Here is a 16,562-nt window from a genome sequence, read left to right on the forward strand (position 1 = left end):
TCACAGCTTAAAAGCCCATCTTCAAAATATCATTCCTCTCAACGTCATTCCTCAGTAATTCTATATGTTTCATTTCCTGTAGACCAAATTTAGATCTTGTTGCATTTTGTTAAGTTTCTGTTCTTATTTAATCAATGAAAAATTTACAGCACATAAGAGTAAATGTAGAAGTATAACTACTACAGGAAAGGAAAGAGAATTTCACATACATAAAGGCAAGCAATACAGTCCACACTGCTGAGCTTGCATCGGTGTGTTATAAACTTTCAGGATTTTGGCTAAGCTCAGGAATATGACAGAGATTTACTCTGAAGTCCAAATAACATAATTCTACAAAAAAGTATCAGGTACTTGTTGCAAAGACTGTTAGAAGAAAAGGTTGTATTAAACTGCACAATAATTTCTGGAACGCTTGAATTGGGTGTGGTTCTCGAGAATTGGTCACACAGGGCAAACGGTTAAAACCATTCAAACGAAAATAATACACTCACCTTGGTCACTGTACTTTATTATTATTATTGCTCCTGATCATGCATTCTGCTTTAACAGTACCTTCAGATCAGATCACTGGTACTGAGAACTAATATTAAAAGGATGGAACAAACTTTTATATAAAAACAATGTTTAGAGTAATTGTGGTGATGCATAAGTTAATCACATACCTTATGGAACGTAGTATCTAGGCAGAGTTTAAAACATCTTAGTCAAATTTGAAATGCAAATTGATGCTTACCGTATGGCACATTATGAAGTAAACATGTTTAGTGTATAGTTTCTTTTTATGTGAAACAATTATTCCCTCCCTAAACATTCTAATTACAGCATGAACATGTAACATTTTAAAATTGTTTTACAGTGGACATTATTGTGCAACAAAAGATGTGACACTTGAATCGTGAAGTGCTGCATTTACAACAGTATTCTTTTTTTTATATATAGAGAAACAAGACTAATTGTTACACATGCAGAAAACCATATGACTGCAGTATTAATGCGTAACTGTAACAAGCAGTGTTACACGTATAGAGGAAAACATACAAGAAACTTTATTTTTGAGACCGGGAGAGGAAAGAAACATTATGTACGACATCTTAGATGTGGGGTCATATGAAGGTTGCTCAGAAAGTAATGCACCACAGTTTTTTCTTCAACAATTCTTCATTGATTTATTGAACATAATGAGAATTACACACATGAAAGAATAGTGTTTTACCTACAAACCCTATTTTTCCACGTAAACTCCATCCCGTACTACAGCCTTCCTCCAGCACAAAACAAGGGCATGTATGTCGGTGTCTGTGCCAATCTTTGTCCTGGTGGCGGAGCCAGTGCCTCACTGTGTGAATCACCTCTTCAGTGTCCTCAAAATGTCTTCCACAAATGGTATCCTTTAATGGGCCAAACAACAACATTTTGCTGCAACATGTCAGGTGTGACAGCCATGGATGGTCTCCCTGACCGCAGCAAATCGTGAAGCTCTGCTAAACTGCCTTCTGATGACCTCACCCTCTGTGCCCATCAACTAACTGTACTTCTGTCAACAGCAGATGCTCCATAGACTTTGCACAAGTGTTTGTGAATATTCCCCACAGTTTCTTTCCTACAGTGCTTGTAACGTACATCACCTACAGATGTCATTTTGAAACTGTCCTGCACTTATGCTACCTGCAGGAAGTGACGGAAACTTGGTGCGCTCACTCAGGAGACTTCAAATAATATGTATGTAATGTTTCGCATTCGTAGCATTGTTTTTTGGCTGAGGGAAAAAATGCAGTGGATTACTTTCCAGGCAACCTTCACACAAAAAAATGAAAATGACTGAAATAAACATAATGGCAATAATGAAAGTAATAACTGAAGACAGTAAAAAACACTGATGACAATAATGATAGTGAACAAAATTGACAGTGGTGGTACATGACACACTTGTATGTATTTTTTAAAGTATCACATTCTCAAGCGTATTCATATGCCTTGCATATAACATTCTATGTGAAGTTACTATAAAATTAAGTAATCTGGCTAGTTATTTAACAAAAACAACATCCATACAGCAACAGTAATGTGCAATGTGAGGTACATGATACCGGAATTGCAATCCACAACAAATCCCATTAGACTTGCACAGCCACCATTACATTTAAATGAAATTAAAATAAAGTCTGAAAATATGCTGTTGAGAGGAGAAATGGTTGCAAGATCACCAAAAGCCTCATCAATTAACATGTTGATGGTGGAACACTGCCAAAGTCGTGCAAGAACAAGAATCCAGAGCTAAATGGAAGCAGTTCCACTGTACTACAACCTCATTTGGAATATCGTCATACATGCCAAAATTACAAAATACCATCAGTCTGTTCCAAAATTTCATTTGAAGACCATGATGTCCACAACTGCATTTGAAGAAATGATCCAGAGGGAAAACAAAAACACACTTAAACTGTATCATATACCTCACATCCCACATTACTATTGATGTATTATTGATGTTTTTGTTGAACAACTACGCAGATTAATTATGATTACATGTATTTTCTGTTATGTATTAATTATAGTTTCACTGTATATAAACTGCATGTAATGCGTATGAATTCACATGAGAATTTTAGACTTTAAAAAATACCTACAGGTAGTCACATACCAGCAGTGTCAATGTTGTTTACTATCATTACTGTTATCAGTGTTTTTTACTGTCTTCAGTTATTACTGTCATTACTGCCATAATGTTATGTCATCATCATTTTTATATGGTCACACAGCTACACACCTAAGGTGATGTATATAACGCTTCTTTCCTCACCTGGTCACAAAAATAAAGTTACCTATACATATTCCTCTATACATGTAACACTGCTAGCTATAGTCATATATTAATACTGCAGTCATATGTTTTGTCTACGTATGTAATAATTAGTCTTGCTTCTTTATAAAAAAAAAATAAAATAAACAGTATCATAAATGCAGCACTTCATGATTCAAGTCACACAATTTTCAATGCACAGTAACATCCAGGTATAATGATTTTAAAATGTTATATGTTCATGCTGTAATTAGAATGTATCAGGAGAGGAATAATTGATTCACGTTTTTAACTAATGTGGGAAATTATATTTGCTATATGCCATTCACTACAGCCACCTGGTAGCCAAACATGTTTATTTTGTAATTCCCTGCATGGCAAGATCCAATTTGGCTTTTAATGTTGACTAAGATGTTTCAAACTCTGTCTAGATACTATGTATGCATAAGGTAAATGATCAACTTACACATCACCACAATTACTCCAAACATTGTTTTTATATAAAAGTTTGTTTCATCCTTTTAAATGTTAGTACTCTTTACCCCAGAATTTATCTGAAGATGCATCTAAAGTGAAACACATAATCAGGAGCAATAATAAAGAAAGATAGTGACCAAGACAAGAGTGTCTCATTAAACTCAGTTCAATGAACTACTACAAATAGGAGCCAGCATCCAGGAAACTATTACAAAACAGAATTCTCATTTTAAGACCAATGTTTTTCCATGGTTTGATGCTTCCATGGTCAAATAAATCCAGCTCCATCTACAAAAGTTCCACACAGGTAACACCAGAAACATGATATGTTGAAGATTTATGTTTCTATAATAATGTTCTGATCAAGCCTGTTAACACTTTAAAGTTAAGTCACTTAAATTTTGGACCCAGAAAATCAGCCATTATGCCATTAATTAAAATATTACTGCCACAGTTTTGTTAGAAACATCTTAAAGGGCAATACATAATTTAAAAAATACCGAACTTTAAAGTTTATTTTTCACTTTTATTTCAATTCTGTGACAGATCACAAATTTTACAACAATAATGATAGGAAATCTAACTATCCTTCCAAAAAAAGTGCAGGTTGAGTTCTTGATCAATTTCACACATAACTGGCCTTTCTTTGTAAAAGTCTGAAACGTTCTAATATGCAGACAAGTATACTGCAATCAGGGCAATGCCAGCTTGTATCTTTCCTGCTTACTTTACCAGTAGACTGTGTCATCTCCTCCAAAGAAATCTTGCAAACGCTTGTTAGATGCTGCTTCATCTCAATTGTAGGAATTTTATACGAAAGGTATCGTCCTACAAGTCTATTGTTAATAATTGCACTACGAACAATTTCTTGAGCCAGTGCTGTATCTTTGTAGATGAGTCCTTCACCAATTTCTTCAGACTGTTCCCACTCAGATATTTCTCCTTTCAATCCAGACGCATTCAATTTATCCTTTAGAATTTCTAAAATTTCTTACTCAGTCAACAAATGTGACATATTTGAAGCAGATACAGGAAGTGTCAAAACTAACAAGTACACACATGAATCTCATGACAATGCACACACACAGTGGCTGAGTCGGCCACGAGCACAGCTCTTATGTTTGCTACAGCTTCTACAGAAGTTATTCTATAAACTAACAACAGAGGGCAGCACCTGTCAAGGAACAGATAGCAAGAAGTCAACACATTGTTCTCATATGAAACCAGTCCCATTTTCGGGCAATAGATGGCTGGTGACTCATGCCTCGTATAACATCATGACCCGAGATATACTTGGGCATGGCCCTCTGAATGCAATGTTGTGTCCCGGGCATGGCCCTCTGAATGCATTGTTGTGTCCCGAGTTCTGCTTGGACTTGCTCACCAAAGTCTTCAGGCCCACATAATGTCACACAAATCCCTGTATATGACATCAATTACAATCACATAAGTCTCCCAGTTTATACCTGACCAACTGAAGCCTCTCCCTATTAAAATAGTGTGATCAAGAAACTTGTTAACAACACTCTTCAAGGTCCAGAATGAGATTTTCACTCTGCAGCGGAGTGTGCGCTGATATGAAACTTCCTGGCAGATTAAAACTGTGTGCCCGACCGAGACTCGAACTCGGGACCTTTGCCTTTCGCGGGCAAATGCTCTACCATCTGAGCTCCGAAGCACGACTCACGCCCGGTAATCACAGCTTTACTTGTAGGAGACAAGATACTGGCAGAAGTAAAGCTGTGAGTACCGGGCGTGAGTCGTGCTTCGGTAGCTCAGATGGTAGAGCACTTGCCCGCGAAAGGCAAAGGTCCCGAGTTCGTCTCGGTCGGGCACACAGTTTTAATCTGCCAGGAAGTTTCATATCAGCACACACTCCGCTGCAGAGGGAAAATCTCATTTTGGAAACATCCCCCAGACTGTGGCTAAGCCATGTCTCCGCTATATCCTTTCTTTCAGGAGTGCTAGTTCTGCAAGGTTCGCAGGATAGCTTCTGTAAAGTTTGGAAGGTAGGAGACGAGATACTGGCAGAAGTAAAGCTGTGAGTACCGGGCGTGAGTCGTGCTTCGGTAGCTCAGATGGTAGAGCACTTGCCCGTGAAAGGCAAAGGTCCCGAGTTCGAGTCTCGGTCGGGCACACAGTTTTAATCTGCCAGGAAGTTTCATATCAGCGAACACTCTGCTGCAGAGTGAAAATCTCATTCTGGAAACATCCCCCAGACTGTGGCTAAGCCATGTCTCCGCTATATCCTTTCTTTCAGGAGTGCTAGTTCTGTAAGGTTCGCAGGATAGCTTCTGTAAAGTTTGGAAGGTAGGAGATGAGATACTGGCAGAAGTAAAGCTGTGAGTACCGGGCGTGAGTCGTGCTTCGGTAGCTCAGATGGTAGAGCACTTGCCCGCGAAAGGCAAAGGACCCGAGTTCGAGTCTCGGTCGGGCACACAGTTTTAATCTGCCAGGAAGTTTCATATCAGCGCACACTCCGCTGCAGAGTGAAAATCTCATTCTGGAAACATCCCCCAGACTGTGGCTAAGCCATGTCTCCGCTATATCCTTTCTTTCAGGAGTGCTAGTTCTGCAAGGTTCGCAGGATAGCTTCTGTAAAGTTTGGAAGGTAGGAGACGAGATACTGGCAGAAGTAAAGCTGTGAGTACCGGGCGTGAGTCGTGCTTCGGTAGCTCAGATGGTAGAGCACTTGCCCGCAAAAGGCAAAGGACCCGAGTTCGAGTCTCGGTCGGGCACACAGTTTTAATCTGTCAGGAAGTTTCGTATCAGCGCACACTCCGCTGCAGAGTGAAAATCTCATTCTGGAAACATCCCCCAGGCTGTGGCTAAGCTATGTCTCCGCTATATCCTTTCTTTCAGGAGCGCTAGTTCTGCAAGGTTCGCAGGAGAGCTTCTGTAAAGTTTGGAAGGTAGGAGACGAGATACTGGCAGAAGTAAAGCTGTGAGTACCGGGCGTGAGTCGTGCTTCAGTAGCTCAGATGGTAGAGCACTTGCCTGCGATAGGCAAAGGTCCCGAGTTCGAGTCTCGGTCGGGCACACAGTTTTAATCTGCGTGCCATCACAGTTCCTAAGGCAGGTAGTCTATAAAAGCATTCAATTACAGTGTTTGACCAACTTCTGATGCTTAACTTTACCAAGTTTATTTCACACTAGGAATCCATGACAACCTCACTAGTTATTACTGAATTCTTTACTGCAATACTACAATTACTTGAGCTACCCTTGTGATACATATTTCAATCTGTATTTTTAATCTTGTTTCTATTCACTTCTAGTTGCAACCAACTTTCTGTTCCTAACATTATCTGGGCATTATTACCTTTAGTAAGCAATACTAATTCTGAGACCTTACTATGGATGCTCCTGCAGTTTTAGAATATCATATTAAACTTTTATATTTTGAATCTACAAGCACAAACATTCTCCGAGAATATTGTGGTGGATCTATCTTTGATTTCCACAGGCATTCATCACTGATCCCAAGGCATGTTCCTCAAACTTATGAGACAACTGCTGAAAGGAAGCAAGGATGACCTCAGAACCCCCAGCATTATTCATGCTGACACGAACCACAATTTGCAGCCAGTTGCACCCATAGTAATCAACAGCCACTGGAAAATCCTCCTCCAAATCTCTGAGTGGCTCCATTGCCCACCTAACATTGGAGCTCCCAACGTCCAGCCCTCTGCACTTGTTCTGACTGGGCAGGAAAATTGGCCACTAGTCCAACACGAGAAACATCCTTATTCACTGTCGGTATCACAGTTATATTGAAAATGTAGAGTAGTAAATGTAAGTGATGGTTAGTTGTAGTTTCTTTTTAATTTTGTAGAGGTTTTTTGTGTGTGTTTTTTATGATATTTTCGCAGAACCTTTGAGATATCTGAAAACACAGTTTAAGAAATACTGTATCTATATGAAGGTTGCAATGTCAAGGGACAGTAGTGAAATGCAAGATGACCTGCAGAGGATCAATATGTGTAGCAGGGACTGACCCTGAATATAAATAAGTGACACTGTACACAAATAGGTAGAGAGACCCACTGCTGTTAAATTACACTACAGGTGACAAATCTCCAGAGACAGTAACTACCATAAAACAACTAGGAGTAACCATCTGGAGACAATTAAAAGTGGAATGACCACATAAAATAAATAACACAGAAAGTGGTTTAAACACACAAACAGGGTCTGTGGCTCATTTGTTGCACACTACTGTTGGAAACTCATTGTCATTGCTCTTAGCCAATCGCATTATAGTATATGACAAATAATGAGAATCACTTCAATCGAATCATGCTTTTTTTCTGAAAAATGTTGCAATTTTCAAGGTCATAGTTAGTCTAGGACCTAGTAGTTTATAATCTTGGTTGTCACAAATATCTGACTGTTTTTCCATAATATATCACAATTTCTAACACTGTCATTAGTGTCAGATCAAACAGCACAGTGTAAATTGCTGTGAGGGGAACAAAACACCAGATACCTTCATATAAAATGCATAAGGAATTATAGACAAACAATGTGGCTGGCTACTGCAATGCTACATTGTGTAGTGATAAATGATATGACTCGAGCCCTCAGTGGTGGATAACAACACACCATAAATTTAGTAAGCTAGCTAGAAAACATCAGGTTGTGTTCACAGCTTTTTTAAAAAAAAACATTTTCCTCTAACTGTTGTGGCACATAGCACAATTATCAGAGTAAAAACTGGGCCCAAATAACTGAAGTCCTGCGACTGTGCCAGAAACTAAGTTGAGATATTGCACAAAATAGATCAGAGTCCACACGGGAAGTATTTTCAAACACCTATGCCGTTACTATACCATTGCTCAAACCAATCGTCTCCAACTTCCAAACTCTGACTGCCAACCCACAAGGCTGAGACAGAGAGAGAGACCACAAGGAACCTGGCTGCAGACCTTTTAAAGTTTCGGTCACCCCTCTCCAGATCCCCCACTCACGTCAAGTGCACTCAGTGACATTGCGTAAGTCCCTCATGTGATCACCAGCATAAATTCACATTTTTTTTATACATATAGTTAATTGAAATTGCAATCATGTCACTAGCTGCATTTAAAACTATACTTCAAAAACATATATCATAATATTTTCTAAAAAAAACCACAGTTTGCTTGTAATGGCTCTGAGCACTATGGGACTTAACATCTATGGTCATCAGTCCCCTAGAACTTAGAACCACTTAAACCTAACTAACCTAAGGACATCACACAACACCCAGTCATCACGAGGCAGAGAAAATCCCTGACCCCGCCGGGAATCGAACCCGGGAACCCAGACAGTTTGCTTGTAAATCAGAGTTTAATTATACACAATTTGAGCTTTCAATGTCAGAAACTGTTTATGTTCTTGGCACCTTTGTTATTTATTTTACAATTACAGATGCATATCGTTTTCATCAGATGTTGTCTCTTCTTTCCATTGCTGTATTCAGAATTTATGTACCTTTCATGAAATTCAAACTACCAAAAAAACTATGTACATTTAACTTTAAACAATACAAATGGATAATAAAAAATAATAATATTACAGTCTGAATAATGTATGTATTCACTGCCAATACATACTGCCATGTTTTCAGTGTATCTGTCTTTGTATGCAAGTTTTGCTGAATTCATTTAATTTCCAAATTAAACTGATTCTCTCGTCTTCATTATTAGAGTTATGGACCATATGATAATCTCATCGATGGGGCTCAACAAGAGCAACAATTTGATTTCTCAACCTCTTTGGTGGTGTGATCAAATAAAATTTATAAACTATCAAGTCCATACATTATAAGCAAATCTATTTGTCTCTCTAATATCATTTATATAAAACACTCAGACGACATCTCTGTATCATTAGAGGCGCGATTGAACCCTCTTTCGTATTACGCCTTCTGTGTCTCTGTACATAATATTGTTTGTGCTGTACATGCATAGATGATTACAAAGCTATTGAGACTTTATAAAGGCCACTCGCTTCTGTTCTCACGGGCTCGAGAAGAAACCCACACATGGTTGGTGCTTTGTCTGAAACCAAGTGGACAGACCTCATGGCAACCATGCAACCTGCACCCATAAGGGCTCCCAGCAGAGCAGAAGTTGCCTTCAGCCAGCAGCCAGAGGCAACATGCATGTCCCTTCCATTGCATGCTGGGTGGGCTCGTAATTCGAACACCATGCCTAAACAAATTGCATTCCAATAGATCTACACAGATATGCCTTGTCCTGTTACAGCTACCCACATTCGATTAATGATTTGTCTTGTTCATTTCCTATCATTCACCATGGGAACTGCTATCAACAACAGCATGAAATGGAAATGCCATGGGCACCAAAAGTGCACTTTTAGCACAAATGCTGATGCCAGGCTGAGATTTATTGGAAGAACCCTATGGAAACATAATTCATCTACAAAAGAAGAGGCACACAAAACACCCGTTTAACTATTTCTCAAGTACTGTTAATGAGCCTGGCACCATTACCCAGCAGGATGAACAAGGGAGGGAGGGAGGGAGGGAGAGAGAGAGAGAGAGAGAGAGAGAGAGAGAGAGAGAGAGAGAGAGAGAAGAGGAGGAGGAGGAGATCCAACAAAGAGCAGTTTGCTTCATCTAAGGAACATTTACTTAGTGAGACAATGTTATAGAGATACTCAACTAACTCACATGGTAGGCACTACAAGGGAGGTGTTATGCATCACAGAGTGGTTTACAGTTGAAATTTCAAGAATGTACATTCCCAGACGAGTTGCTTAATATATTACTTCCTACCATGTAGTCTCGTGAAATGCCCATGACAAGAAGATAGTCATTAGAGCTCATACGGAGCTTTACCAACAACCATTTTTCCTACACACCACTTGTGAATGAAAAGGCAAAATTGGGGGGGGGGGGCATTTTGGACACTCTACTACAATATTCTACATCTTCTGAGTTCCCAATAGCAGTGGCAACCACATACTTCACATTAAACTGCTTTGACAAATAAGAGGAGTATAGTAGAGTATGAACTGTGACATATTGACATAGTCTGCTGACATATACCACCATTGCCCTCCATTCTTGTTTTAACTGAATGAATTTACTTTGTATGCTTTCTTCTTTTTTTCCCAAATTCCTTGCATTCCTAAACAACCATACTGTTATAAAAATTTATTATGTGGAACTGCTATTCACTACGCTTCAAGCAATTTTCTTTACAGGAAGGAACAGTAGTTTATAGCATTTGTTGATGTTTCAAGGATTTTCTCTTCAAGCCCAAGTTCAGAAGTTTTAAGATCATTAACAAATTTTATTACTTTAATTTCATTTTTCAAGTGCCACAAATGTATAAAACCACCATGGAATTTAGTTGTAACCTCTACTCTGTTGAATAACACTGGAAGTGGCACAGAAGTACTTAAAGACTGTTTGTTTACAATATTTAAGAACTATTTCTATAATCAAACAACATAGTGATATAAGGAATTCACTATCCAACAGAAATGATCAGTAATATTAACACACACAGATAACTAAAAACACTACAAAGGAGTAATTTAAGGACTCACTTGGCTCAATGTTTCCTGCACGTTGAATACCAAGACTTATACAGTCCTTGCTTGCCTGAGATCCTTGTACAGGTAAATGATCACATTCAGGTAGCTGTACCTGTTGCCCAATCAAGGGATGTCTTTTGGCAATTGCATATTCCATACTGCACATTTCATTTTCCAAAATTTCACAATCTTCTCTACAAATACGCCTGGGTCGTGCACCTGGTTTACAGTTCTCCTTTCCATTTTCAGGAACACAACTTGACATGTGACACAATGGAAATGCAGAATAGCATAAAGAAGGTCTTGCAAAGGCTTCACAACCTTTTGAAAGATCTCTGTAATGTTAAAAACAAAATGACTGTAAATGTTAAATTTAATTTACAAGCGTTCTCGAAAGGATCGTAAAACATAATATGATATAAACTCACTTTGAAGTTGTGACAACCATAAATGCTTTCTCCAATTTACGCTCTAGCATAATCTGGGTCTGTGCAAGAGGAATGTACACACTTTTATTTGCAAGAAATGTGCTGCATGTTTTTCCTTGGTACACCTGTAAGTAGAAAACATGCAGCCATTAAATTAAATTGCATACAGATTCCACAAAGCACAAGTTCCACAGAACCATGTTTTACTGCACGCATCATTCTTACTACAGTGTTCTAGTGATCTATGAAATTAATCTTAAAATGTAATAACCCCAGATGCACAATCAGAAACTGACTCATTACCCACAATGTGGATCGCAAATTTTTACCAAGTTTCTATCTGCCACTTGCAATATAGAGACGCAGTGACACTTTAAGTGGTACTGTATTGTATTGAACTGGGGACCTACAAACGACGGAGAGGCTTCGTTCCCGTTGTAGCTCTCAGTGGTTCACAAGCCCACAGCAGGCTACAGCAGTCCACTCACCCCTCCGCCACCCTCCACACCAAACCCAGGGTTATTGCGGGGTTGTGCCCCCAGTGGATCTCCCCCCCCTCCCCCCTGCCACGAGAACATTTCACACTAGACAAGTGTAACCTCAATGGTTGGTAGAGTAATTATGGTGTATGTGTACTTGGAGACAGTGTTTGTGCAGCAATTGCCGACATAGTGTAACTGAGATGGAATAAGGGAAACCAGCCCACACTCGCCGAGGCAGATGGAAAACCGCCTTAAAAACCATCCAGACTGGCCGGCACACCGGACCTCGACACTAATCCACCAGGCAGCAGCTGTATTTTGCATACATCTTCCTAGTGCCTGCAGATGATATTGATACCGATACCACCACCACCACCACCACCACCACCACGTTGCTTAGTGCAGTTTAGATCAGTTTAGTTTTCTGCAAGTTCCACAAATTGTGTTTGCAACAATTTGCCATGATGTGGAACTTTTCAGTGTTGAATGTTATCTGCCCACCTATGATTAGGTCACTGCCTCTGCCTCTTCTTATCTCTTGGCATTTAGCAAACAGTTTTCTTGGTCCATCTACCATCCACTTATCTGCCTGTATGTACTGTCCACTTTCCATTTAATTTTTATTACTGTTATAATTACATCTTCCACTTCTCTGACCCATTTCTTTGTTTTCCTGTCTCTGCCATGCAGTGTGCCACAAAAAATTTATTTCATCAAAGGTCATCTAGTTAAAATATTTTCCTTTGCCAGCCAACATGCATTTATTTTAAAATCTGTGGTAATTTTTATTTTATTTCTATCATGTTGCCATCAGACACCTAATAGCACTTAACAACATGAATCCACTAGTTACAAATAAATAAATAAATGTGTTAACTCTGAATAAAACCAAATGTAAATTGAAGGAGCTGAAATCAGTCAAACATTAAGAAATAGCTGATTCCACACAAATTTTCTCCTGCCTTCTGCAAAACAATAATCTGATGCAGCAGTAATTTAATAAAAGTGGTAGTAGCACTACTGTGATATATCAAAGCACTGTATATACAATGTGGTCTTTACTGTTTATATTGATGTTAGATATTTATCAATGGACCCGATGTACTGTTCCATTAAGTCCCACATATCCTTAAGGATTGCTATCTGCTACTATACAAGATGAAATCTGTGCTTAAAATATATATGTAGATTTTTGTATGTATGTTCAGACAACATTGTCATTTTTATTGAAAAGAGAAAAGAGGCAGCATTATCAGATGAACCCAGTATGTAACACAATCATAAACTCAGAAAGCAAATGCACATGCATTCACTGGTAATGGGCACAGAGTTTGGCTATCTAAAATAACCCTCGCCATGCACTGTAGAATGACAGCGTATGTGGATAATGCCACATGAGCCATGGCTCATAGCAGAATGTCTAATCCCCTAGGCTACAAGAATGTGTCTGAAAATAGTCGTTAGAATTATGTTGCTAGATTAGCAACAATTTCATTAGACAGACAGTCAGCTGCTCCACAGTACTATGACTGTTAAAACACTTCCACAGTTCTGGTAAATGTGCTGACTACACAATCAATACACTTAATAACAACAGCTTTCAAAATATCTCAGAAGCAGCCATTTGATGAATAAGAGAACTATCAGAACCAACATGATCTGTCTTTGTTCACTAAATATATGTATCCAGTTCTGTAGCTGAGTACTACAAGGTTGTATGATAAGTCATTATAAAAGTTAGATGACAACACCTACACACACACAACAGGCTCACAATTCAATTCAGTTATCACACAGCATATTTTCATGCCCTAATGCTGCATTTACATTTTGATGATAGCAATAACTTATTTGACATTTGATGATAAGAATTGTTATTTTAGATAATGTTAATCATACGGTTAATACATCTGCTATTATTATACTCCTTTTAATGAACTATTTTTTCCTTATTTTACAACTGTGTTTGATTAAACAGGCAATATCTATATAATACTGTATATACCCAAAACTGCCAAAATACTATTTGTATAATACTTTACAGACACCTTTTATTCATGGTACAGTTTCCAGTATGCTGATGCTAGAGACATATTTAGTTTTGTCTGAAACCTAGCTTGCTAAGAGAAATTGGTAATTGTAATTATTACAACAGTGTGCAATGGCAAAATTAGTGTGAGCTAATCAGTAACTTTAAGAAAATTGACATAGCTAGTTGAATAGCCCTAATTTCACACTTTTCAGTAACTAGTTTCACTTTTCCAAAAATAAATTAACTTAAATAATATCTGTAATTAAAAGTTCAGCCACACCCAAAAAGTCTTTCGTTATTTGAGCTCTTTAGCTTGCTTAATTCCAGGTTTGACCTTATACTTCTGTTGCCCTAATTGTTATGCATCAGGTAGTGCCTTTGGTTATCTAATTAAGCCACTATTTAAGAATTTGAATAAATTAGCAAAATTTTGAACACTGCACATTTTACATGAGAGTAGGGAATCCACTGCAGGTGCATACAGGGTATGAATCAAGTAGTATCTTGAACTTTAATACTTTCATGACCAACTGCCATTTAGTTAAACCAGATTATTTCTGGAATCAACAGGCTGATACTACTGAATATTCACCTTCCAGTTTTATAAGCTAACATGCAAATATCAAAATCAAAAAAAATATCCAAACGAAAGTATTTATATACTCCAAAAGGCAAAAAACCCTGCGGCGTAAGACAGAACGCAGGTCAGCTTCGGAGATGCCCATCTCCAGAAGCTGTTTCCGTGTAGACTGATTGGCCAGCCTGTCGGCAAGTTCGTTGCTTGGGATTCTGACATGTTCTGGGGTCCACACAACCACCACTGAATGACAGGACCGTTCCAGGGCATAGATGGACTCTTGAATGGATGCTACCAAAGGATGGCAAGGGTAGCACTGGTCGATATCTTGTAGGCTCCTCAAGGAGTGAGTACACAGGAGAAATGACTCGCCAGGGCATGAGCAGATGTGCTCAAGAGCACGAGATATGGCTGTCAGCTCTGCAGTGAAAACACTGCAGCCATCTGGCAAAGAGTGCTGTTCAATATGTCCTCCATGAACTTACGCAAAGCCTACGTGACCATCAGCCATCAAGCCGTTGGTGTAAACCACTTCATGGCCCTGGTACATGTCGAGAATCAAGAGGAAGTGATAGCGGAGAGCCGCAGGGTTAACGGAGTCCTTAAGGTCATGCGAAAGGTCCAGAACAATCTGCGACCTAGGTGTACACCATGGAGGTGTACGTGAATGGACCTCAAGGAGAGGTGGTAAAGGCAAGGACTCCAGTTCAGACAGAAGGGACCGGACGTGAACCACGATAGTAAGCCCTGACCTGGGACGCTGATGTGGGAAATGAATCGCCGTGGTTGGGAAAAGGAGACGGTAATTTGGATGCGCAGGGGAACTACGAACGTGTGCAACGTAACTGGCGAGCAGTTATGCACACCTAACCTTCAACCTGGTGGAGATAGTCAAGACAGGATTTAACAAGGGCTCTGTAGAGCTGCAGCAGTGTAGAGCGAGCTGCACCCCAGTTGGTGTTGCTCCAGCGGCGGAGGGCATTGAGGTGCTGCCAGCACTATTGCTTAAGCTCACGAAGGTGAGGTAGCCAAGTGTAGCCAAGTCAATTGGGCATCAAAAAACAGTCCTAAAAATCAATATGACTCCACTACAGTGAGTGCATCATCATTAAGGTAAACTTCTGGTTCTGGATGAACAGTGCAACACTGACAGAACTGCAGGACACATGACTTCATGGCTGAAAACTGGAAGCTGTGGGCTAGAGCCCATGACTGTGCCTTGTGAATGGCTCCCTGTAGGCACCGGTCAGCAACACCAGTACTGGAGCAGCAGTACGAAATACAGAAGTCATCCACACACACAGAAGGTGAGAACGACGAACCTACATCTGCTGCTAGACCATTAATAGCCACTAAAAATAGAGACACACTCAATACAGAGTCCTGCGGAACATCATTCTCCTATAAACTGGGGGAACTATGGGAGGCACTGACTTGGACATGGAAAGTATGGAGCAACAGGAAATTTTGGATAAAAAGCAAGAGTGGGCTTCGGAGACCCCACTCATACAATGTGACAAGGATAGGATGTCACCAGATCGTGTTGCATGCTTTACATAAGTCAAAAAAGATGGCAACCAGATGTTGGCATCTGGAAAAGGCTGTTCGGATGGCAGACTCGAGGGGGACAAGATTATCAGTGGTAGAGTGACCCTGGCGGAAGTCGCCCTGACATGGAGCCACTAGGCCACGTGACTCGAGGACCCAACCCAACCGCCGACACACCATACGTTCCAGCAGCTTACAGAGAAAGTTGTAGAGGCTGATGGGCCGGCAGCTATCCACATCAAACAGGTTTTGAGTGGGTTAGGGCACCGAAATGATGCTGCTATCTCACCATGGTGATGGAGAGATGCTATCGCACCAGATCCAGTTGAAGATGATGAGGAGATGTCGCTTGCTGTCAGACGAGAGATGTTTAATAATCTGACTGTGGATCTGATCCAGGCCAGGAGCTGTGTTGGGGCAATGTGCTAGTGTGCTGAGGAGCTCCCACTCTGTAAATGGGGCATTACTGGGTTCACTGTGACATGTAGTGAATGAGGGGACTTCCCTTTCCATCTGCCATTTGAGGGTGTGAAAGGCTGGGGGCTAGTTCTCTGATGCAGAGTCTAGAGCATAGTGCTCAGCAATCGCGTTTGCATCGGTATATACCACGACATTGATATTATGTTAATGCCAGGGACACCTGTTGGGGACTGGTACCCAAAATGAGATT

The 16,562-nt window shown here is 39.8% G+C and overlaps 1 protein-coding gene across 1 annotated transcript in view; it reads right to left on the minus strand.

Annotated features, from left to right (window-relative positions):
• Positions 1-16,562, minus strand: part of LOC124721504 (tyrosine-protein kinase transmembrane receptor Ror-like) — a 132,274-nt gene that overhangs the window by 69,663 nt on the left and 46,049 nt on the right. The window contains exons 3-4 of the mRNA XM_047246520.1: positions 11,254-11,378; positions 10,838-11,160 (exon numbers count right to left, since the gene is read on the minus strand). Coding sequence (XP_047102476.1) covers positions 10,838-11,160; positions 11,254-11,378 — 448 coding nt within the window. The remainder of the gene's footprint in view (positions 1-10,837; positions 11,161-11,253; positions 11,379-16,562) is intronic.

Source organism: Schistocerca piceifrons, chromosome X (genome assembly GCF_021461385.2).
Source record: "Schistocerca piceifrons isolate TAMUIC-IGC-003096 chromosome X, iqSchPice1.1, whole genome shotgun sequence".
In the NCBI taxonomy this organism is placed as follows: domain Eukaryota; kingdom Metazoa; phylum Arthropoda; class Insecta; order Orthoptera; family Acrididae; genus Schistocerca; species Schistocerca piceifrons.